The following is a 25715-nucleotide window of genomic DNA, read 5'->3' as shown; positions in this document are numbered from 1 at the left end:
TAATAAAATATTTTTAGAAATTGTTTTTATAAAATGGAAAATTAAAAAAAAAAAAAAAGAAAGAAGAAGGGAAATTTATACGGTATTCTCGCTCTCTATCAAAATCTCGCTATTTCACTCTCACTTACACTCAAGCTCACGCTCTCGCTCTCTCAAAATCTCGCTCTCGAATTTGATTGGAAAGTTCAGTGGCAAAAAGAAGAAGATTCATTAGCTCGTTATTTAGTCAGACTTGCTGAGATGACAGAATCCATAAAAATTATTCAACAAGCTTTGGAAGGAATTCCAGGGGACTTTATGAAAATTTAGAAATACAATCTTTTAATAGAGAAAGGTCTCCGAAATGATAATTAAACAGACTCAATAATAATGTTAGGAAGGGCAAGGTCGAGGATTCAAAGTTCGACGTACAAGTAAAAGGAAGGTCGAGGGCTCAAAAATTTGACCTATGTAGGTCGAATTTTCAACCCTTGACTTATTTAAAAAAAAAACAATAATATTTTTACAAATAGTTTGAAAACAACAATATTTTCCTAAATAGTTTCTAAAAGGACAATATCCTTTTAATTTTCCCCTAAAAAGGGGTCATTTTTCATTTTAGACCTCCAAAATGGATCAGCCATACAATTCCTACCCCACAATAGATTGACATAAACATATATATTATAACAAGATATATTATTTAATTTTGTAGATTAACATTATTCATTGAAAATAAACGATAATGGCACAAAAGAATCTACATAATCTGATGTACGTACCATAAACTTACCCCAAGAAAGAGAATTTCATTCATTTTTACAGTATCAAGTCGAGAATATTCTGAGGTCTTGGCCAGCTACCATGAAAGCAGCAAAGCTAAGAAGATACTGAAATGACAAAAATACACCAAAAAACTGCACACAACTGAGATTCAGCTTCCTTTTTTATCCCCAACAAAAGGTGGCCAAGTGTTATTTCACCATTTTTCTTTTTTCTTTTTTCCTCTTTCCACTTTTATAATGACCATTGGCCAAAATGCCACAAAGACAATTAGAAAAAAAAAAAAAGGTACCAGGAAGAGCTGAGTTGCAATGCAAGCATTAGAAAATTTTCTACCCCTTGAGAAGTCCAATGGTTTCTAAGGAAGCTCGAATATCAGCACTGGTAGCCTCTTCAGAAGCTTGTGCAATATTTGCAGAATCGACCGGAACGACGTCTGAAAGGGGGTAGTTTCTGTTAGCATGGAGCTGGTTGACAGCGCCGTTACAAACACCCTTCAAAATAACACTTTTGTGTAATCCACCAAGTAATCCTTCATAATCTGTGTCCCCACTTTCTCCGACAAACACAACCATTTTTGAAAGCTCAGTGCCCCATCGAACATAAAGATACCTGACAACAGTACATGGTAAGGCCCTCAAAACTTCATGTAGAGAAAAAGGGCATTGTTGTTTCATAGTCTTAAGATCCTTGGACGTTAGGCTAAAAAAATTTTGGTACATGAAAAGTGACCATGAATGTTGGTTGAAAACGAATTAGTCCATACTATTAAATTTGTAACAATTTAGTCATTAGACTTTAATAGTAATGATTTCATCTAGGTACGAATTTGTAACGATTTAGTCCCTATCATGAAAATTTTCTTCAGACTAGATTGTTACAAATTGTAAAGTACTCGAACTAAATTGTTACAAATTTGAAAGTATAGAGGCTAAATCATTACTTTTATAAAAGTTTAGAGACCAAAAGTGTTTTTTAACCTTTAAATTATTCTTTTCCAATCACCTCTCTCACTGGTTATAAGGTTCAAGTTCAAGATATAGAGATGTCAAGGGAAAATTCACAAACGCGCTCCCCAGTCTCAAGATCTTGCCACCAGGAGATTGCCTTTTTATATAAATAACATGTTAGTTTTCTAGAAGTTAAACGGAGGAAATTTAGAGGAAAAGCTCCAAAACTTGTCTATATATGTGTGTATATATATATGCTCAGTCCCTGGCCAAAATGACAACTCAGCATACACTGTCATCTTTTGCATTAGTCAACCAGTTCTATGTCTCTCTCATAAATCAAACTACCTCCTCAAAACCTAGTTAGTTAGAATTCGATAGTCTTCATTTATACTTAAAATATCAAATCATATTTCAAAGAAATAGACAACTCGTTTTTTGGAAAGGAAAAAAAATAAACTACTTAAAGCAGGCTCTCTGAGAGCTTGTTTGTTATATCAGAATTGTGATTATGTAACATATATATATATATTTCAAATAATTCGATAACTTGTGAGAATTTTAGTTAGTTTTTTGTTTTAAGAAAAGGGAAAACAAGAAAAACAAGAAAAACAAGAAAAAAAATTCTTGCTATCGAAATATACTTTCACTATGCTTTCTTTATCTAAGAAAACAAATACTTTTCAAAAATAACTTCCAAACAGCTACTTGGTGCCCAAGGGTTTCAGTTTCTCACAGGATTACTACATCCCATGATCTTCCAATATCCATGGCCATGGCCATAGGGATGGTACAAAAAACTGATAACTCGAAAAATCAATCAACCCATCTCAGCATAGGTTAGGTTATCAACTCATTTGGATTGGGTTTGGTTCAAATAAATGAAAATCTTATGGATTGGTTTGGTTCATGGGTCACCTAAAATAACTCAAACCAACCTAAATCAACCTAAGCTTATTATTACTTTTAAAAAGTAGGTTTATTTTACTTATGATACGATTATATATACATCTACTTTTATTTTATTTTATTTTATTTCATGATTTTTTTGTGAAAATTTATTCCCTAAACAACTTCTAAAATTAATCTTTAGCACTTTGAAAAGAAAACTTTCATGATTTAAATGAAATTGTGTTGTTAATCTTAATTCAATAGATTAAAACTATTAAATAAAATTGAGTTGTTAATCTTAATTCAATAGATTAAAATAATTAAATAAAATTTTTACATATTAACATTTTACTTATTTTTGGAACACAAATTTAAATAAATAACCCAAATGACCTGAACCAACCTAATCCAATTGTTTCAGGGTTTGGTTGGGTTCAAATAAAGGTTATTTGGGTTAAAGAAACTTACATTGGGTTGGCCCTAAAAAGTTCTTCAACCCAACCCACAAACACTTCTACATGGCTATACACGTCAAGAGGAAAACCAGAATACTGAAAAAGAGATTTAGCACGAAAATATAGAGGAGCATGCACTACAACTAAAACTCTAAAAGTACCTGAGGGCCTGGGAACGAGATGCCAGCACTGGAATTACATTTAGTCTGGTTCCATTCTGACAATAAACAACATGACAACGCAGAGCTTGAATTCTTAGCGATTTTCTGAGTTCCTTAACTGCTGGAATCTGCATAAAAGCAAAGGAAATTCTTGACTTATCAACTTCCGAGGCATAAAATCAATAAACGAAACCTCTTCAGTAATGATAAAATTTCACCAACAAGATAACTTTTTTCCACAATAGAAAAGACTGATTAACGTCATCACTAAATGTTGAAAATTACCACTTCAGGCTTCCGAACATTAAAAGTGTAACAATAATTTGTTGAAAGCTGTTCAGCTGCAGATACAATTTTTTCCTCAGTATTACCGTACTTATCAGAAACTGAAGCAGCCCATTTAACTAGAGTTTTCCTTAACCCTTCCCCACCCCATCGATATTCAATGTGCGAATGGTAATAGAAGTCAACCACAAAGGGATCATCTTCTAAATTTGTGGATGAATAGTAAAGATCACTGCCACTATTGCAAATGAATGCATCAAAATCATTAGCACGGTAGCCGCCTGAGACCAGAAATGAATTTACTTCAGATATGGTCAACGATGTAGAGAGAATAAACCCTATGGTGCCTTCACTCCTTTCCTTCTCCACTGCCCCAAACAACTTTCTTGTGGTATCAACGAGACCTGTAATACTATCACTATCCACAGAAATTACAAAGAGATGCTTCCTCCTCCTCAATGCTGGAAACTTGCCAACATTTGCATTTTGATCAGCTTTTTCGGCAACTGATTTTCGTGTATCCCTTGAAACACCCTTTGACCAACTCAATACAGCATTCTCTAATTTACTTGTTCTATCAGCAGCGTTTCCTTCAGACTCAAGAGATTTATCAGTTCCACCACTCTTCTCTCCGTCTAATGAAAACTTTAGGTTTAGAGAAATGTCTTGTATATCTCTCCATGAATCACCTGGTGAGCCCGATTCTGAGTTATCATCTTCATCTTCATTTCTTTGCCAATGTGGATACCTCGGTTTGCAACTAGCAATTTTTGATAAATACGTCTTACAATGCTCTGGCCATGAAAATAGGTGAATATTCTTCAAACCATTCTGCCGACATTTAGCCCAAAGGTGTTTGTCTGCAACAAGCTTCAGAAGAGCATCGGCAATAGACTGTTGATCATGTGGATCAACAAGAAGACCGTTGTCAAGCACCTGCACAAACATTTTATGAAGTTTAAAATATGTCAAGCATCTTAAAGCATACAGGCATGGGCACGAACAGTTCTAAGCAAAATTGTATGGCTAAAAGTCGGCATACCCGATGTATATCCACAGGACCTCCATTTTTTGTAGCAACGATAGGTAAACCATGAGCTGCTGCCTATTAAACAGAAGTGTAGATAACTAGTTAACAAAAGAAGTACTTCTGTGAAAACCAAAAGTGAGCAAAGAAAAAAATTCACCTCGATTAGAGTAAGTCCGAATGGCTCAATGAATGCTGGATTTATAAAAACACCCTGCAAATCATAAATAAGGATAGTGACTTATAGGATCAGTGTTCAAAGCAAAAGCAGAACACCACAAGAATGTCCCAGGCATGGAGAGAACAAAGAAAGCCAATAACGTGCAAGAGAAGATATCCCGAAAGGGAAAACGGACATTACTATAAGCCAAGGGTACTTGAGAGGATGCTGATGCAAATTATAAAATATTAGCCAATAGCATCCGAAAAGCCTAATAAAGTGCAAATCACATTTCTCAGAGAAAGCCAATCAATGTTTAGCGTGAAAAAGATCTTATTCTAAAACCATGTTCCAAAATTCAAAGGAATTTGTAAAATATCTATTTGAAAAATAGTCTTGAGGACCTCACAATGCAAGCATGTGCACGAAAGAAACTAGTTTAAAAGCAAACTAAGCACCTATGAATTACTATGGTTAGAAAAGTTTATGAATTAGTTGTCATGGTTCCCATGCTAGAGAAAGATACAAAAAATATAACTTAAGAATTAGCTAGATGCAATGAATGTAGGATTTTCTGGAGTGTGTATAGGAAGGAAAATAAATAACTCACTAACCAGCAAGCTGTATCGAGAATCGACCAATTTGTAACTGGGTCAAGAGAGAAAATGTAAATATTTAATCTTCATGAACGCACGAGTACCTTGGTTTTTGCTGCCAGACGATAGATGTCAGGAACGTCAGCTTGTTTGTGGTGTTTAGGATATGCCACTTGTCCATACAAATCATATTTGTCAATAAGCTTAAGCACTGCGAGAAGGACAGATGAGTTTGTACTTGACATTTCATCAATTCCTTCTCTATTACCCATAATTAGCGTCTGCAATGTATGAAGAAAAGTCACAGATAATTATCATGGCGCAAACATCGTCAAGAAGATTGCCTGACAATTATAGTCCTTAAAGGATTCCACGTACAAGGTTTGCAAGCTCCCTAAGTGGCCGACATTCTCCAAATGCTTTGACCAAAGTTGTGATATTCTTCTTTGGATCTGGTCTAGCAAGGGCAAGTATCATAGGTTTACGAGGATTAGTGAAGAAACGCATTATCTGCAAGTGCCATATGATAGGATTGATACTATTAAAAAACCAGTGTTCATTTTGTGGAAGACGAAATCTTCACACAGCCAGCAGTCCACGCCCATAATAATTTAAAGTAGATGCATCATAATAAGAAAAAAAAAAAAACATAACCTCAAACCAGATAGGTGGATCTGGCTGAGCAGGGTGATCCTCGTTTCCTTCTGTCTCGACGTCCATATCACCTTCATGAGGAATAATATGATGGAACTCCATTCCAGGGGGGATTATCTGCAGAGGGGAAAGGAAAATTTTGATAGATAATATGAAATAAATGTAGTTAAGGGACATGCAAACACAACAGCTGATTAAACCATGTCAGACCATTACCAAACAAAGTTAGCCTGCATCAGGCACAGTCAGGAAACACTACATCAGATCAGACCAGCCAATGAAATTTGTGAACAATTAGATGGAAAAATTTTAAATGTGTCTCCCTCCAAAGTAAGAACTCAGAAACTTGTTGATGAGAAAGGACTACAACTTTACCAAAATACTCAGACCCAAATTCAATCACTATCAAATAAAGAATGGTTAACGCCCTATATACATGAATGTACCATCCAATTTGTTGATCTCATCGAACATTAAACATGTCTGAAGGTCACATCCATTACATAGATGCAGAAAATTCAACATAAAAGCATGTATACATTTTGATAACTTACCGCCATACGGGGCATGAACCTGCCATAGCAACTCACATTACGCTTTATCCTAGCACGTAATTTACGTTCCAGGATAGGATCAAACCCATCATATAATCTCCATTGCTCTTCAATTTCCTGTCTTGTGCTCGTTATAATTATTTCAGAGGCATCAAGGGCTAATTCTTCAGCCTCTATCCGGCGCATTATTTTGTATGTTGTATTTATCTCATCCCTTGACAACCGACCCTGTTTTAACAATTGCTCCAATTTATCCCGACCTAATGAGTGGCCAGTAAAAAGCATTGGGACATTTAAAGCACCAGAGAGCAGTGCAGCAGAATCCCCTGCATCAGCATAATGCCCGTGGATTGCAACTGGCCAGACAGGATGTCCCCCACCAATCTGCTCCCCAAGAACTTTAGACATCTGGATGACATGGCTAAGTGCACCATCAACAAATTCAGGGATGTGTGGCCACAAAAGTTCTTTAGGAATATATTTATCTCTTGGACCAAATGGTATACGAATAATATAGGCACCACTGCTCTCGCCCATCTCACCTACCAAGCCTTCTGAATTACTTGGACTCAGCATTTCTGTAGGTTCTGCATAGCTCCAATCTACCTCTGGGGATGCTACTTGTCTTGTGAGCAAATCTACACGATACACTCCGGGCATTGATCCCAATGCCCTAGCAAGTTCTACCACATATTTAACCTAAACAAGATGGAGAAGTAAAGATTAATCAGTTATGCAATTCTATACATCAACTTAAAAATGAAGGGTTATAAAAGTCAGGTTTATTGAGACGGAATGAAATAAAAATTACCTGCCCGCCAGTATCAGAATCACGGCCAAGCTCCATGTTATCCCCCCTTATCAGACCATGAATACTGCACAGCATTGATCACCAAAATTAATGAAAAGAGTAATACATGTCTGAGACTACAATACATGTAAAATCATAGCATCACTGGAGATCCAATCAATAACCAGAAGGATGGCTTTGACGGTCTTTCAAATTTTAAAGAAATAAAATGACTGGAAAAGGTATTTGCTTTGACAGTTTAGAAATAGTCATACAAATTTCTACAAGCTAAACTTTAAAATTATAAGGCAAGTTGCAACCATAAAAAAAAAATCGTGACAAGGTCTTTGCTTGACTAAAATTTAAAATGACTAGAAAAGGTATTTGCTTCACTAAAATTACATTTGATAAATAAGTAAACAGACACAAGTTTGCAACCATAAAAAAATCGTGACAAAAATCAATTACACCGGAAAGAAAGAAAAGTAAAGTTATGTTCGTGCCTCACTAAAACAATGTATAGCTTTTTCCCCTTTTGCTGACTTGCCCACACCTCCATTGCATCAACGGAGTTGATTCTTGGCAAACGCGACTTGGCATTATCTCCATGAACTGATATATTATCATTGACTGTATCTCCTTTTTCTCCCTCTGATAAATCTTCAGACATATCAGCCGTTGCTTCTCTTCTACCTTTTTCCCGTTCAAGACGACGTTTAGCCATCCTCTGGGCTTCCTCTCCTTCAAGCTATAAAACCATAAATTTCATAACTACTAATGTTGTGCGTATTATGTTTTCCAATTTAACCATCACCTTTACAAAAAAGTTCGCATTCATATAATTCAAATTCTAATTAGCAGACATGCATTGTTTCTTATTCCAAGAAAAATTAATAGTACTAATAACAGTCTTAATGATCATCAACCGCTAATTGTTAACATATAAATAGCTTCAAGTTCTATCAGTTCTCTACAACCCTGCTAATTTTCGCAAAATATAATCTAACACTTGCATGATGGCGTACAGTACATAATCACAATCTTCATACAAAATAACTCGAGAATGCTGCCAAAAGGTAGGCCACAAATCTCAGATAGAAACCGAACCGAGGGCGAGATTCATACACAATTTTTTTCTATCAAACAATCCAATACTTCCTCAGGTAGCCTATGTCGCATGCGAATCATCCACAAAATCTGCGTTTATATAAGTACAAAATAAGAACCTGTTTCTTCTGACGAGCTAAGTTCCAAATCCTCCAGCACATATTCTCCAATCTAGTATTCCTCTCCTGCGGACTTCGGGTGGCTGCCGCCTTGAGCACACAAACACGACGAACAACTCAAGATTAGAGAAAGCAACGCCATAGTTTGATTAATCAGACTAAAAACGAGTAAAATAATCGATTACCTTAACCCACGAACGATACAGATCGCTCTCATCGAACCCGGTGATGACCTCCTCTACGAAATACCGAGTAGGACTGAAGTGTCCTCTCTCACGGAGAAGCAACGACGACGATTGCTTCGCAGATTTAGCTTCATCAATACCAGGTCCAACATCAAGAATTGCCTCCAAATAGCTATTAATCCAATCATTTCCAGCCATTATGCTCTTCGATTCGAGAGTTCCAACTCTCAAAGAAAAAACAAACTGAAAAATGTGAAAAGGAAGGAAGATGAAGACGATCTATATGCGTGGAAGTGTGTAAAATCTTCGTCTCAGAAGTTTGAAAATTGGTGAATTTTGATAAACGAGACTCAAAAACAATGATGAGATTGGGAATTGGATGTCGTTTTCTTCTTCCCCAGTGAGCGCGCTAAAAGCTCCACCGCTGTAATCGCTCGGCGTTTCACCATTAATACTCCTATTTCCGTGAATTTCTACATGAATCTCAAATTATTATTTAAAAAAAAAAAAAAAAATCATTACGAGAAATTTCGGTAATTGTACATCAATTGCCTCATATAGAATCATCGACATTAATCCAATGGTCACGAATTCTAAATCCAATTTTGTAATTTGAAAAGGGATTTCAATTAAATTAATTGTAACTGATCTTACATGTCACTACGTTAATTTTTAAAATTTTAATTGTCTTTTTAGTTTCTCAACACACTATTTTGAGCCCGTAATTTAAAATTGGTTTATTTTTAGACTGAGTTCGGAATACATCTTTAGGTATTTAATTTAAAAAATATATGTAATTTAGAAGAAATTGCAACCCTTAAAAACCACTCAAAATAGTTTTTAAAATGTATTTTAAATAGTTTTTATCAATAATATTTAAATAAAAATGAATGTTTTGAAAATTATTTTTTTATTAAATCAATCTAAAGGGCCATTAGTCTCTAAATTCTTAAATATCAATTTTTTTTCATATATTTTTAGTAAATCTTAAATTTAGTCCATCAAAGTTAATTTTTTTAATCAAACTTGATTAAATAATTGTAATAACTTTATACAAAGAAATACAATTTGCGATTGTTTTAAAAAATTATTGTAAAAATGCTAAAAAAAAAAGTAAAGAAAATTTCACAACAAACTAGTAATATGAACTAAATTTAAGATTTATTAGGAGCACACATACTAAAATTGAGCATTTGAAAATATCGAAACTAAAATTAGAAAAAACGTTAAAATATAGAGACCAAAAATGATATTTTAGATATTGTTTGGTAACTATTTGGTCTTTCATTTTTTTATTTTTTAAAATTAAGCTTATAGACACTACTTTAATGATTTAATAAGTTAAATTTTGCTAATGATTTAATAAACCAAGTAAAATTTTAAAAACTAAAAAAAATAATTTTAAAAATTTATTTTTATTTTTAAATTTTAATTGAAAGTTCAATAATTATACATAAATTGATGAAAATCATGATAAGAAATGGAGGAAATAAGTTTAATTTTCAAAAATCAAAAAATAAAAACAAAACAGTACCCTTTTGTTTTATTACAATAATTTTGTTTTGAAAGGAACGTCAAGGTCAAATGTATGACTGAAGTAGTGTCGTGGGTGTCACACTGTGATTCGTATTTTTTTTTCTTCTCTTTTTGTTGATAATTAACGATGAATCATACTCAACATAAGAATAATAATAATAATATAATTGATCATAATCCTCTTACCATTTCTTTTCAATTAATAATTATCTTACCATTTAAAAATATCATAATCCTCTTAGTCTTACCATTATATTTTGTAATAATATTATAATTTAAATCATATTTTAATCTCTAATTATTTTATATCCAAATCTTCAAATATTTTATTTGAATCTCTTCCCTCCCCTCTTTCGAATTTTATCATAATATGTTTGAAAATTATATTATATAAATCTTTTTAAAAAAATTTAAATAAAAAAAATGAGTCAACTTATTTATAAATATAATAAAACGTTACTATTTATCAATAGTAAACTGCAATAAACCGCGATAAAATGATAGATGTCTATCGCGATCTATCACAGATAGACAATAACATTTTGTTATACTTAAAATATTAATAATTTTATTATTTAAATAATTACCAAAAAAATAAATTATATAAACATAATAGACGTTTTTTTTTTCAAACAGAGAATAGCATGGAGACCGCACTAAATTTAAAGCTATAAATATTAAAATGAGAATAAGAAGAATAATGAATGGTTAAACGAAATGTAACTATCTACACTGTTTGACAGCTTTTTAGTTTTATTATTATTATTTATTTTTTAAAAATTTGTATTTGTTTTTAACTAATTTTTTTAAGGATGATTTCACTCATCAATTACATTCTTAGCCTAAACTTCAAGGGGGAAATAATAAAAACAAAGTTAAAATGTATTTTTATCTGGTTTATCCGATTTTGTTTTTTTTTTTTAATATATTCTTATTTCATTCCAATTTTGATTTATAAGGTAATATTTGAATTTTTAATCCAATACTAAAAAATAATAACAATAATTAATTTTTTTTTTTCAAATTTTGACTTGAATTTTGAAAATGTTTTGTAAATAGATAATAAAATAAAGAAATTTAGTAGTGTAGTTTATAAGATCAATTTTAAAAAATCAACAAAAAAAATCAAATAATTATCAACGAGACCTTAGTTTTTAATTTTTAAAATTGTCATTCGCTTTTGTTTATGATAGTTTTCATATTTTGCAAGAAAACATTGGAATTCTTAACCAAAATTTAAAAAGCAATTTTTTTTTAATAAAAAATTTAACTTTGATTTTGAAAACCCCTCTACAAAGTATACAACAATAATAATAAACACATGACTAGAAATAGTGTTTATGAATTTAATATTTATTACTAATAGAAGATTGATTATTTTCTTTGGATGTTAAAATAAATTATTATAAAATAATGGAACTTCAAGTGTTAAAAAGCAAAATTATTAAGGCCTCATTTGATAGTAATTTCGTTTTTTGTTTAGTTTTTGAAAATCAAGTCTATTTTCTCCTAATATCTTACAATGATTTGCATCTTCATTTCAAATTTCAAATTTCTTAGTCAAATTTCTTAGTCAGAAGAATTCAACAATCAAGTCTATTTGAAAATCAAGTCTATGATAGTTGAATTCTTAATCAAATTTCAAAAACAAAAACAAAAGCAAGTTTATAAAAAACTCAGACTCCGTTTGGTAACCATTTTTTTTAAAAAAATTAAGTCGATAGACACTACTTCCACCTCCAAATTTCTTCATTTATTATCTACTATTCACCAATGGTTTAAAAAACCAAACCAAAATTTGAGAACTAAAAAAATGTAGTTTTCAAAAAATTATTTTTGTTTTTGGAATTCGACTAAAAATTCAACCATTATATTTAAGAAATATAAGAAATGTAGATGATATAAGCTAAATTTTTTTTTTTTTAAAAAAAACAAAATGGTTACCAAACGGGGCCTACGTTTTTTTAGTTTTCAAATTTTGGCTTAATTTTTTTAAATCATTGGTAGAAAGTAGATAACAAAGAAAAAATTTAGAGATAGAAATAGTATCTATATTCTTAATTTTTAAAAATAAAAAATAAAAAACTAAATAGTTACTCACAGGATCAAAAGAATATTATCCTCGTTCAAACCTTTTTTTTTTAATTGATCTGTTAAAAAGTAATAATAATTATTATTATTTTGAATTGCTCTAGTCTAGTTATCAGTACATATCTAGTAATGTATAATTATTAGTTTGGGTTATTTAATTATTCTATATAATATTGTCTCGTTATTTGAGTGGATTGAGAAAATGCAAGGGATGCTGGTTAAGAGTCTTGTGAATGGGATCTCATTCCTCTCGTGATGGGAATAATATATAATATGAGGTACTTTAAAATTATTTCTCTTTTATCTCTTTATTTTATTCTCTCTCGAAAGATGGCCTATGCATTTCAAAAGGTCGAATAAAATAAAAGATGTGTATTGTTTTATAAATAGTTTGTCGCTTTTCAATGTAAACTTTAATAGATTGTTGTGGCAAAAAGTGATATAGTAAACTTGAAAAGAGTTGAAAAGAAATTTAGGATGGCGTAAACTCCCAGGTTTATGATATAAGGAGTTGATAAAATATAAAATTGATCTTTTTAGTTGTGGGATCTACAAATTCTTCGAACCAAATAATGAGTGGAGTTCACAACTCTTACTTTCGAACTCTTTGGGTCAAACACACTATAATCTCATGCTCCTCCTTCTTCTACCCAAAAAGAAAAAAATATATTTTTTTTAAAATAAAAAACTTTTACATGATAATTTTTTATTTGACAGCTAATTGAGCTGCATAGACATATGAGCAACCCAAGCAATACTTGTATTTTTCATTTTGAATTTGTTAAAATCAATGTTTTTCATTTAAAAGTTATTTTTAAAATGCCTTGAAACATTAGAATTCAATTTCGAAAGTATGAAAATTATATTTAAAAATTTAAAGTTAAATATTGAAATATTAAAATCATTAGTTATCGTGATTTTAATTATTTTAGAGTCACTCTTAAGGGCTGTTTGGGGCGTGCGATGATATAGATATGAGGAGTTCTAATGTTTGGAGAGCTATGATGTCTAAAAAGTTCTAATCGAGTATGAACGATCAAATATGATCGAGCATGTTCAAGCATTGAGATGATATACGATACACGGAAGGAAAATGATGGTGAGATACAAAACACGTTCTGAAAAATGGGTCAACAAATAATTAAAATCGGTGAGATAAGATAATGAGCCTCCAAATACTGAGATGATATAAGATGTGGGGATATACCATCTCATGTTAGACCCCTAAACAACTCCTTAAACATGCACTATATTTTGGTTGACTAGGAATTTACCTAACATATTTTTAACTGTCCACTTAAGTAAAGATTAAAGACCATTAATTTATGAAAACTAGAAATAAATAAATAAGAAGAAGAAGAAATTAGGGTTTCATTAGTAACCATGTAATTTTTTGTTTTTTGTTTTTGAAAATTAAGCTTATAAATATCGTCTTCCACCTTTAAATTGATTGCTATATAATTTACTTTCTACCAATATTTTAAAAAATCAAGCCAGTATATCAAAACTAAAAGAAAATGTTAAAAACTTGTTTTTATTTTTATTTAACTAATAATTCAACTTTTTTACTTAAGTAATAAATTTAGAGGAAGTAGACTTAATTTTTAAAAAATCAAATGTTTACCTATTTACCCATTTATATATCAGACAAAACATTCTCCAAAATTTTTAAATATGTGTGCTATATTTAAACTTTAATGTAAAAAAAAAAATCGTTAATCTATAACAACTCAGATTTGATCTAAAAATATGATATAAACCAAATTTACTTGTACTTGAAAGAAAAATACCTAACTTACATTTTTTTTGTACTAGAAAAAACCCTAAACAATTGTTTTCAAAAGAAAATAACATGCAAGGTTCAGTCAAATAAATCCAAAAAATCATACCTAAATTGCCTTAGTTTTGAGAATGATGGATCAATCAGACTGATGCCAAACCACTTTGTTTGTTTAGTTAGATTCTTATCAAGTTTATGAGTGTGACAATTTTTAATTGATGTGAAGTTTTTCTTTTCATATTGGCATGAACGAAGTACTATGTATGAAAATAACTTAGCCCTTTAACAATTTTCTTCCTTTTCTTTTAATTAATTAAACAAATAATAAAATCATTTAAATTAAACCATGCCCAACAACAAATAGGGCGAGCAATTTGAACTAACCTCTTGATCACGGATATGTTACTTAAATAGTTGAATTAATCTCTAGTTGGTAAAAAGGGTAATCTCGATATATATATAAAATTTAGTTCTTCTAATTCAATTGTTTAAAATATGTACTTTCGTAGAAAAAAAAGTCCAAAACTTTAAATTTTTGACATGTTTATGTTGAATTTAAAAATTAATGATATGAAAAGGTTGAATGTTAAAATATCACTTTTGTTCTATACTTTGAGTTTCAATTTATTTTAATTATTTTTTTTCAATTTTAGTTTTTGTACTTTCAATCAATTTAAAATGTAGTTCTTATTTTTTTTTCAATAAATCTTCAATTAAGTTCTTATATTTTCAATATTAAATAAAATAAAGTCAATTTTTATCGAAATTAATTTTTTAGGTCAACAATATGCATAGTAGGATATTCAAACTTCATAACATTTTTTATGGATGATACATATTATATTTTATGTAGTTAAGTTATGCTTAAGTTTATATATATATATATATATTGATCAAAATTAGTTAAACAACAACAATAATTTCCTAACATATTTTCACAATTCAAAAAAGAGAATGTTAATAAAGATTAAAAAATCCACAACGAATTAAAAACATGAACTAATTGTAAGATTTACCGAAAATATAGAGACAAAACTAAAACATTTGAAATACAAAATCGAAATGGAATGAATTCCAAATTATATTTATTTTAAAACTAAAATGATATTTTAACCTAAATTTTAAAAAGAGATTATGAAAAAGAGTTATTAGTAATGATTTATGAATGAACTTATTCAATAATACTCTCATAGTACCATAAAAATGAAAAAATTTAAAGCACAACTCGAACACTAACTTATACGATATTCTGTACAAATTGATCTATGGTCACTTTGTTATATATACATATTTGGACTTGTGTCTCCTACCGGTGAGTTACGTTTTATTTATCGGGTAATGATCAATCTAATACTCTTTTTTTAACATAATATAGTAAAAATAAAATTAAAAAAATAACTTTTTTTTAAAAAAATAACTTTTTTTTAAAAAAATAACTTTTTTTTAAAAAAATTATTATATATCGGTGCAACTTCAATTACACAAAAGATGAGTACAACCCGACTATAATCGAGTTTTTTCCCCTTATTTCTTTAGCTTTGGATGGTTTTGGTGGGATATTCCGTAGAATTATTCTACAATGATTCCTTTACCAAATTTTTTTTTCTTTTTGAAATAATTTCTTTTCTCCAGATTTGTCACTCATGAGTTGACGAATCATTCCCGGCCCCACTTTCCCAAATATGCAACTATGCCCTTTTTATTAAACAATTTCCAACGACACTAAAAAAGAAAATACAATTATTAATTATTTTAATTATTTAAAATAGTTTGTTAAACTGCAAATAAAGTTTAAAACGTGGTTGTCTTAATTTTACAAAATTACCGACGAAAATATTGACGAAATCGATGTCGATATATATTTCTAAGACATTATAAAAAAGCTAATAAAATATTTACATTAATAAATAAATATTTATTTTTTTAAATAAGTCTATATATATGTACATATTATTAGCATTTTGTTGCTTGAAGAGCATAATTGAAATGTTGATTGAATTCTTATGTTGATGTCAAATCTACCGAAGTGTCAATTTGTTGATAGAGATGTTGACATGTAATATCACGGTTACGAATTTATACCAAAAACTTTAACAAAATTTGTTAGTTGAGCTATGAGGAGTAAGAGATCTAATCATCACCATTTGAAGAAAAAATTATGATATATGATAGTATAAAAAAATATTACACCATTTTCGTTAATTATTTACCATGAAAGAATGGGAGACATGTAATAATGATGTGGGGTCCATAAAATAAATTAGTATATCATTTAACCACGTGTCAAATATTGAATGAAAGGAGTATGTACTATCATAGTACTAGAATTTTTTTTAGAAAAATTACACGAACTACACTGAACTATGAGATTTGTTACAATCACACCGATAAACTTTAAATTGATCAATCAACCCCTTGTAATTTATTAATTGTTGCAATCATGTCCTTATGTTAGTTACAAACATTCATTCAATCTTTATTTTTTCTCAACATTTAGAAGAGTAAATCGTGTCTTATTCACTTAACTATGCTAAAAAATCTGTATGGACTTTAACGATTACACTAAAAAAATTTAACGATTGTATTAATTGTTAAGTGGGTCAAGAAATTTGAAAAAAAAAAACTATATTTATAGAAATGAACATGTTAAACATAAAATTGAAAGGCAAGTTTTCTTTTATAACTTATGAGTTATAAAAGGGATTAAATACCTTACCATTAGCTTATGTTATTAGATAAAAAATTCAATTCTACCCCTAATAAGTTTATGAGTTCTACAAAATATGGAGTAGATTAAAATTTTGTTAGACATAAATTAAAAGTTCACTTGTTTTCAAATCTAGGAACCTTTTTTTTTTTTAAGAATAAAAATCTAGGAACTTATTACACATAAATAAAATTGTAATAAAAACTTTAAAGACATATTATACAAATTTTACAGCAACCTTATGAACTCCTTTTTGAAGTAATATGACTAGAGTTGTAATTTAAGTAAAATAGTTCTATGTGATAAATAGGCATATGGTTGCTCAATATATAGGCTTCTAGTTTTGGATTATAAATTCAATTAAAAGAATGCTTCTTTCTTTTATTTTGAGCCATTTCAATATATTGAGGCCAATCATTCGTTCAAACATTACACATATATATGTATATATACACATACAAAGCTTTTATTTATGTGTATATAAAATAAGTTAAGTTTAACCGTAACTGGTATGTTTCCTCTCATTTGAAATTGAAGATTCGTTTTCTATTCTTACCATTGTTATATTACTTTTTATTTATATTGTTGTTTTATTAAAAAAAATATTAGACAAGAGAGAGATTAGTGTGAAAACATTTGTAAAAAGAATTTGAACGAAAAGATTAACATCTTAATATTTTTATTAATATTGTTATGGATGTGGAAAAAAGATATTTCGTGTATCTTTTTCTCAATAGACCGTATACGTTAAAACCATTTAAATAGTCTTAGGAAAGGTAATTGAAAAGTATCAAGTATCCTACCTCTAGCACTACACACAATTGAGCACCTAAAGGAGTCGATCTGCATGTTTGACTTTTGTAATATTTTCACTTCAATGTTGAGATATTGACTAACGATATGATAGAGCAGTCCACTTAATCTCCCTATAAATATTGGAACCCTAGCTCAAACATAGGTACATGACTCGATTTTCAACTTAGCTACTTATATCACCTCGATCTAAAGCACTAACTTAATCATTAAGTATGGTTGGGTAGAATACCAGACGAGTTCTCATATTATAATCTGATTCATCTCCACGTTAGATCCAACGATGGTAAAAGTCTCCCTTAATATACTAGGATCACACCTCAACAAATATACATCACCACACTGTTGTAAATTTTCAAGTTATCATTCCGACTGACTCATTGCCAAGTTGAATCTGACGATGATGGTCCCCTTGTGTGCGCCATGACCATACAACAAATATATAAACAACACCACACTAATGTGTTATCATATCATAATCGCAATTGACTCATTTCAATATTGGATCTGACGCTGGTAAAATGTCTCTTCGTGTGCATAGGATCGATCACACATCAACTAATATATTTTTTGGATTTAAACAATTAATTGAGATGATGGTCCCCCCTTTAACTCTACCACTAGGGGGACATTAAGTTACCCAATGTAATTATTATTTTAACACATTTTTTCCATGTATACTTTATACTCTATCTTAATAATTTGTCACATAAATATTACACATTATTATATCTTTATTAGCATAAAACGTGTACTATCAACTAAAAGGTGAGGGGTTTGAGTATTCCTATACTCTGGACATTATTAAAAAAAAAGTGAAAAATTTTATAATACTTACGATCACTGACTCCTTGCATTTGCCTTATGAATCTTCCATCTCCAATAATAAATATTAATTTATTTTTCTATGTCAAAAATTGTATCAAGTAAACCTATGAACTAATAGTTATATCAATCTAAACCTTAAACTTTGATAAATATATCAATTTATACCATCCATTAAATTTTGTTTGGATAAACATTGTGTGAAACTTAAAATTTATCAATAAAGCTTCTAAACTTTCACAAACAAATCAATTTAGATTTTTCGTCAAGATTTCCTTCGAAAATCATCTATTTTATTAGCCCGACATTTGATTCGTGTAAGAAATGATGCATAAATAATTTTGATAGGTAATCACAATAAAATATCTAAATTGATTCACTTATGATAATTTAAGAGTTTAATTGATACAATTATAAATCTCACAAATTATTCTTCAAACAAAATTGGAAGGTAAGCGTAAATATATACAATTACGAAAATTTATAATTTAAATTTACACAATAATTTAGTTCATAGGTTTAATCTAAAAAAAATAGTTCAAAGTTTTAATTGATATAACTCTAAAATTTAGAGCCATAAATGAATCTTTTTTTAGTACAAACAACTACGAAAATGAAGAATCAAACTTTCAACCTTTAAAAAAAAAGATCATATTAATTATCGTTGACTTAAGTTGAATTAGGTCTAAACAAATTTTATTTCTTCTTCTTCTTTGTTTCTTTTTAATAATGTTGGGTGGCGACAACAATAAATGAGAGCAACAACCCTAGAAATGTGTATTATAGAAGAAAATTTCGTGGATCCAACATCTCTCACATAAGGGAGAGGGAAAGAACTACTTTATTTTAGAAAGCAAAAGTAAAGTAGAATTTGAGCTCAGCCGTTGAAAAACCTCCCAACCAAAGTTGGCCGCATATTAGTCATTAGTCAACAATCCTATTAAACCGTGTCTTTGATAAATCAGACTGGTCCAGATTCCTTTGATTCAATATTCAACCATTTTCTTTCTACATATAGAATGCCGCATATTTTTACATATCCATAAGTTCGACGCCAATATAAAGAGTGAATTAATCGATATTTATATTATATCATTACAAAAAAAAAAAAAAAAAAATACAATTTTTATTTATAGGTTTAACACATTTAGTCTTTAAGTTTTGATCTTGGTTTCAATTTAGTCTCTAAATTTCAAAATTTTACAATTTTACCGTTGAGATTTGCATTTTGTTTCAATTTGGTCCTCAAGTTTTAAGATTTTACATTTTTAACCTTGATTTTCATTAAATATTCAGTTTCAATCATCAGCATTAATGTCTACTGATTCATTTAAAATAATTATGAAGTTAAATTTTAAATTTAATTTTAATATTCAGTTTCAATCATCAGCATTAATGTCTACTGATTCATTTAAAATAATTATGAAGTTAAATTTTAAATTTAATTTTAAAAGTGAAGAAAAATAGTGAAAACTTAATTAATTATACTTTGTTTAATTATTTTAAATTTATTAACATACATTAACACTAAAAAAAATTAGCATTGATTAAAAATCAAGATTAAAAATGTAAATCTTGAAATTTAAAGATCAAATTAAAACAAAACTCAAATATCAAGAGTAAAATGGTAACATTTTGAAACCTAGGAACTAAATTGAAATCAAATTCAAAACTTAAAAGACTAACATCTCGTTTGGTAACCATTTTGTTTTTAGTTTTTGTTTTCAAAAATTAAGCATATGGACAATACTTTCACCTCTAATTTTCTTCATTTCTTATCTACTTTTCACCGATGGTTTAAAAAATCAAATCAAAATTTGCAAACTAAAAAAATAGTTTTGAAAAAATTATTTTTGTTTTTGAAATTTGGTTAAGATGCAAACCATCGTAAAAATATGGAATGAAATAGGCTTAATTTTTTAAAATAAAAAATCAAATGATTATCCAACGAAACCTAAATGGACAAAATCTACGGAACAAATAGAAATTAAACATTAAACAAAAGATCTAAGATGGAAAAACATTTTTCTCTAAAAGAATCCATAAACCATTGCTCTAATGTAAATATATTGACATTTTAACTTGTTTACATAGTGTAAATTATTTATTTATTAATTTAAATATAATTTTATTTTCTTAATCTTTTTAGTCATTTTATTCACTGAAATTTCCATATTTTAGTCCACATCAGCATTTTAGACCTTGTCTGTTTTTTTTTGAACTTTCTGTCTATCTCTTGATACTTTATTGTGTTAGTTATTTTGAATGGACATCACTTATGTTGTTGTGACACGTGTGTGCCAATTCTTCTCTCTCTTGTGATATTCTTTTTAGTTATTTATTCTTTAAAGATATTTATATTATTTGTTAAGCTAACATTATTCAACTTAGCTTGTATTAAGCGTATGTTTTTAGTATGACAACCAATGTTTGGTTGGATGGATGCCACGTCATATTGAACTCGTGTCACTTTATGGCGCAACTTAAATATTATATTATTAATTTATAGATTATACCAAATTTAAGGTTACAATTTTGCAGTCCATTTATCTCCACTTTTATTTTGGGCGTCGTATATTTTTAAAAAATTCAACCATTTATAAGAATATTATAATAATAAATAGATGTTCATTGCTTAATGTCCCAAGAGTCTATCACCCTTTATGTTGTCTATCTACATTGTAATTATTCATGTTTGGTGTCCATGTAAGTTTACATCCTACTCGTCACTTTGGCTATAAATAGTGGCATTTGCTGGATCTTAAAATCACACATATATTGGTGAGAATTCCAATTCAAAATTTCACTAATTTTCATATTATCCAATTTTATAATTTTAGTTATTTTATTTTATTTTATTATATTTTCTCTATATTCGAGTTCTCATTGTGCTCCTCAAATTCACAACATGTTATCAGCACGAGCTCCTGTCGTTTTTCCCGCTAAAGGTAGGTTCTAAAAGTATGTCGGGGTTTTCCTCTTCGTTATAATTAATAAATTTAATGTTTTTTTGTATATTCAATATCTATTAGATTTCTAACATAAGTACAATATTTTTTGATAGTGTAGCCATGACAAATCTCACAAAATTAGAATTTGCCACCCTTGATATTAATGGCAATAATTATTTGTCATGGGTATTTGATGCCGAAATTCACCTTGATGATATGAACTTGGAAGAAACAATTAAAGAAGGTAATACGACATCCAGTCAGGACAAAGCAAAAGCTATGATTTTCCTTCGTCATCATCTCCACGAGGGATTGAAAATGGGGTATCTTACAATAAAAGATCTCCGTATCTTGTGGAAAAATTTAAAAGAGAGGTATGGTCATAAAAAAACATTTATTCTTCCTAACTCTCGTTATAAATGGATGAACTTAAGGCTATAAGATTTCAAATCAGTAAGTGATTACAACTCCGCATTATTTAAAATCAGTTTGAAATTGTTATTATGCGGAGAGAAAATAATGATGCTGATATGTTAGAGAAAATATTTTATATATTTCATGTTTCGAATATGCTCCTGTAGCAACAATATCGAGAGATTTTAAACAATATTCTGAATTAATTTCATGTCTTCTCGTGGAGATCAAAATAACGAGTTATTGAGGAAACATCATGAATTCCGACCAATCAGAATGCACACTATTCCCTGAAGTAAATGTTGTGAATTTTAAATCGTGGTCGAGGTCGTGACCATGACAGAGGAAGAAATAATAATTATCGTGATGGTCATTTTAATCATTCAAATTTCAAAAGAACCACACAAAATGATAATCACAACGGAAAAGCTCCACAAGATAAGAGTTCAAAAAGTGTTGAAAATAAATGCTTCCGATGCGGAATGACTGAGCATTGATCACGTACATGTCGTACGTCAAAACACTTTGTGACCTCTATCAAGCCTCCCTAAAGGAAAAAGAGAAAAATGTGGAAGCAAATTTTGCATACCAGGATAATGAATATTTGACTAATCCCATATTACAAATTTGGATATGGCTGATTTCTTTTAATCTGCTGAAGAGAAGATTGGCGCAGTTGATGGAACATCAAGTGTTTCTTTTTATTTTGAGAATATCTAGACTTAATGTTATCTATCTTCATGTTTTTTAGTAACTTTTGTATATTTTAATTGTTATTTTTCTTATTGTAATTATTTTCTTTTAATGAAGAAACATGAATCATTTTCATATGTTGGGTGTTTAAAAAATGAGCAAAGAAGATCTATGTCTGGCAGATAGTGCAACTACACACAATACTTACAAATAAAAAATACTTTTCCAAATTGATAATACTGAAAGCAAAAGTAATACAATATCAGGTTCTGCAAACCTGATCGAAGGTTTTGGAAAAGCAAATATTGTTTTGCCTAAAGGACTAAAATTTACAATTGACAATGCATTGTTATCTAGTCAATCAAATAAAAATCTTCTAAGTTTTAAAGATATTTGTCACAATAGTTATCATATTGAGACTGATAGTAAGAATAATGTGGAATATCTATATATCATATCCATTGTCTCAAATGAAAAACGTATATTGAAAGAGTTGTCTGCTTTATCTTACAGATTACATTATACTCATATACGAGTAATTGAAATATATGCAACAATGAACCTCAAGTTCATGAATCCATACATATTTACAATTTGGCATGATCGATTGGGTCATCCAGGATCTATAATGATAAGGAGAATTATTGAGAATTCAATTGGACACCGGACACCCATTGAAGAACCAAAAGATTCTTCAATCTAACGAATTATCATGTGATGCTTGCTCTCAAGAAAAATTGATAATTAGACCATCGCAGGCTAAAGTGGGGACTGAATCACCTGCATTTTTAGAACGAATTTATGGTGATATATGTGGACCATTTTAATATTTTATGGTATTAATATGCATACAGTAGATGGTCATACGTGTGTTTATTATCAAGTCGAAATCTTGCATTTGCAAGATTACTTGCTCAAATAATTAAGTTAAGAGCACAATTTCCTAATTATACAATTAAGAACATTCGTTTTAACAACGCTGGTGAATTTACATCCCAAGCTTCTGATAATTATTGTATGTCAATTGGGATAAGTGTTGAACATCCTATAGCTCATGTCCATACACAAAATGGTTTAGCATAATAATTTATAAAAGGTTTGTAATTAATTGCAAGACCATTACTTATGAGAGCTAAGCTTCCTTCACCTGTACGAGGACATGCTATTTTGCATGCAGCATCACTTGTACACATTAGGCTAGTAGCTTATCATAAGTACTCGTCATTACAATTAACTTATAGTCATGAGTGAAATATTTCTCATATGAGAATTTTTTGTTGTGCAGTATAAGTTTCAATTGCTCCACCATAACACACTAAGATAGGTTCTCAAAGGAGGTTAGGAATATATGTTGGATATGATTCCCCATCAATTATTAAATATCTTAAGCCCCTGTCGGTGATGTATTTACTGCACGATTTGTTAATTGTCATTTTAATGAGACAAATTTTCCAACATTAAGGGGAGGAATTAAGAAATTGGAAAAAGAAATTACATGGAATGCATCACTATTGTCTCATTTAGATCCCCGTACAGATCAATGTGAACTTGAAGTTAAGAAAATAATTCATTTTCAAAATATAGGAAATCAATTACCAGACGCATTTATAGATAATAATGAAATTTTAATAATGACTAGTGAGGAAGGTGAAATACCTAATGATAATAATGAAATTTTAATAAACTATGTCATGACAGGAAAAAGATAGAATCGAACTAATATAATTATTGACCATATTTTTGCGTATATTTTTGCACTTGATATTATATCTGTTGAAGAATTTCGACATAGAAAATATTGGCTTTAGTGGAAAGAAGCAATCGAGACAAAATTAAACTCACTTTCATAACGTCAGATTTTTGGACCAGTAGTCTGAACACTAGAAGGTGTTAAACCTATGGGATATAAATGAGTATTTGTGAGGAAAAGAAATGAAAATAATGATGTCATAAGATATAAAACAAGACTAGTTGCACAAGGTTTTTCACAAAGACCTAGTATTGATTTTGAGGAGACGTATTCTCCAGTAGTGGATGCAATTACATAAAGATATTTAATTGGCTTGACTGTATATAAAAGTCTGGATATGCATCTTATTAATGTAGTCACAACATATTTATATGGATATCTTGGTAATGATGTTCATATGAGAATCTCAGAAGGATTTAAAGTATCTGAAACATAAACATCAAATTCTCGAGAATTGTATTCAATAAAGTTATAGAGATCAATATATGGATTGAAACAATCAGGAAGAATGTGATACAATCGCCTGAGTGGATATTTATTGAAATAAGGATATCAAAATAATCTAATATGTCTGTGTGTCTTTATAAAGAAATCACAATCAGGATTTGCTATTATAACTGTATATGTTGATGACTTGAATATAATTGGAACTCCTGAAGAACTTTCAAAGGCAATAGAATATCTTAAGAAAGAATTTGAAATGAAAGATCTCGAAAAAATAAAATTTTGCCTTGTTTTGTAAATTGAGCATTTAGCAGATGAAATATTTATTCATTAGTCAACTTAAACAGGAAAAAATTTGAAAAAGTTATATATGGACAAAACACATCCATTAAGTATTCCAATGGAAGTCTGTTCATTGGATATAATGAAAGATATATTTTGACCTTGAGAAGATAATGAAGAACTTATTAGTCTTGAAGTATAATATCTTAGTGCAATTGGTGCACTTATGTATCTTGTTAATAATACAAGATCAGATATTGCATTTTCAGTAAATTTATTAGCTAGATATAGTTCTTCTCCTACAAAAAGACATTGGAACATAATTAAGCATATACTTTGTTATCTTCGAGGAACAATCGATATGGGTTTAATTTATTCAAATAAATCAAATTTTGATCTAGATGGTTATGCATATTCTGGATATTTATCTGATCCACACACAGCTAGATCTCAAACATGTTATCTGTTCACATGTAGAGGAACTGCTATATCAAGGCGATCGATGAAATAGACTAGAACGGTCACTTCCTCAAATCATGTTGAAATTCTTGCAATTCACGAGGCTAGTTGAGAATGTGTATGGCTAAGGTCAATGACTCAACAAATTCGTGAAACATGTGGCTTGTCTTCTAATAAAAAACTTCCAACAATATTATATGAAGACAACACAACTTGCATAGCCTAAATCAAAGGAGGATATATTAAAGGAGATAGAACAAAACATATTTCACTA

The 25715-nt window shown here is 29.6% G+C and overlaps 1 protein-coding gene across 1 annotated transcript; it reads right to left on the bottom strand.

The window, feature by feature from the left end:
• Positions 1-768: 768 nt before the first annotated feature.
• SPS1F (sucrose phosphate synthase 1F) lies at positions 769-9266 on the bottom strand. Its single transcript, XM_039022949.2, has 13 exons — positions 8697-9266; positions 8512-8601; positions 7789-8033; positions 7307-7370; positions 6496-7194; positions 5942-6058; positions 5666-5797; positions 5392-5568; positions 4692-4745; positions 4547-4609; positions 3505-4440; positions 3220-3347; positions 769-1374 (listed from the first exon to the last, which is right to left on the bottom strand). Exons 1-13 carry the CDS (start codon positions 8892-8894, stop codon positions 1095-1097), a joined length of 3183 nt encoding a protein of 1060 aa, XP_038878877.1. The 5' UTR covers positions 8895-9266; the 3' UTR covers positions 769-1094.
• Positions 9267-25715: the final 16449 nt, after the last annotated feature.

Source organism: Benincasa hispida, chromosome 2 (assembly GCF_027475165.1).
Source record: "Benincasa hispida cultivar pf3 chromosome 2, pf3_genome.v1.1, whole genome shotgun sequence".
Taxonomy (NCBI): domain Eukaryota; kingdom Viridiplantae; phylum Streptophyta; class Magnoliopsida; order Cucurbitales; family Cucurbitaceae; genus Benincasa; species Benincasa hispida.
Note: the sequence above shows the minus strand (reverse complement) of the source record. Positions and strands in the feature narration are given on the sequence as shown.

Excerpts from the sequence above, each read along its gene's own strand:
- SPS1F (XM_039022949.2), bottom strand. The coding sequence starts at position 8,894 with ATGGCTGGAAATGATTGGATTAATAGCTATTTGGAGGCAATTCTTGAT. Across the intron at positions 5,569-5,665 it reads TTAGGGAGCTTGCAAACCTT|ACGCTAATTATGGGTAATAG; the intron begins GTACGTGGAATC and ends CATACATTGCAG. Across the intron at positions 3,348-3,504 it reads ATGTTCGGAAGCCTGAAGTG|ATTCCAGCAGTTAAGGAACT; the intron begins GTAATTTTCAAC and ends GCTTTTATGCAG.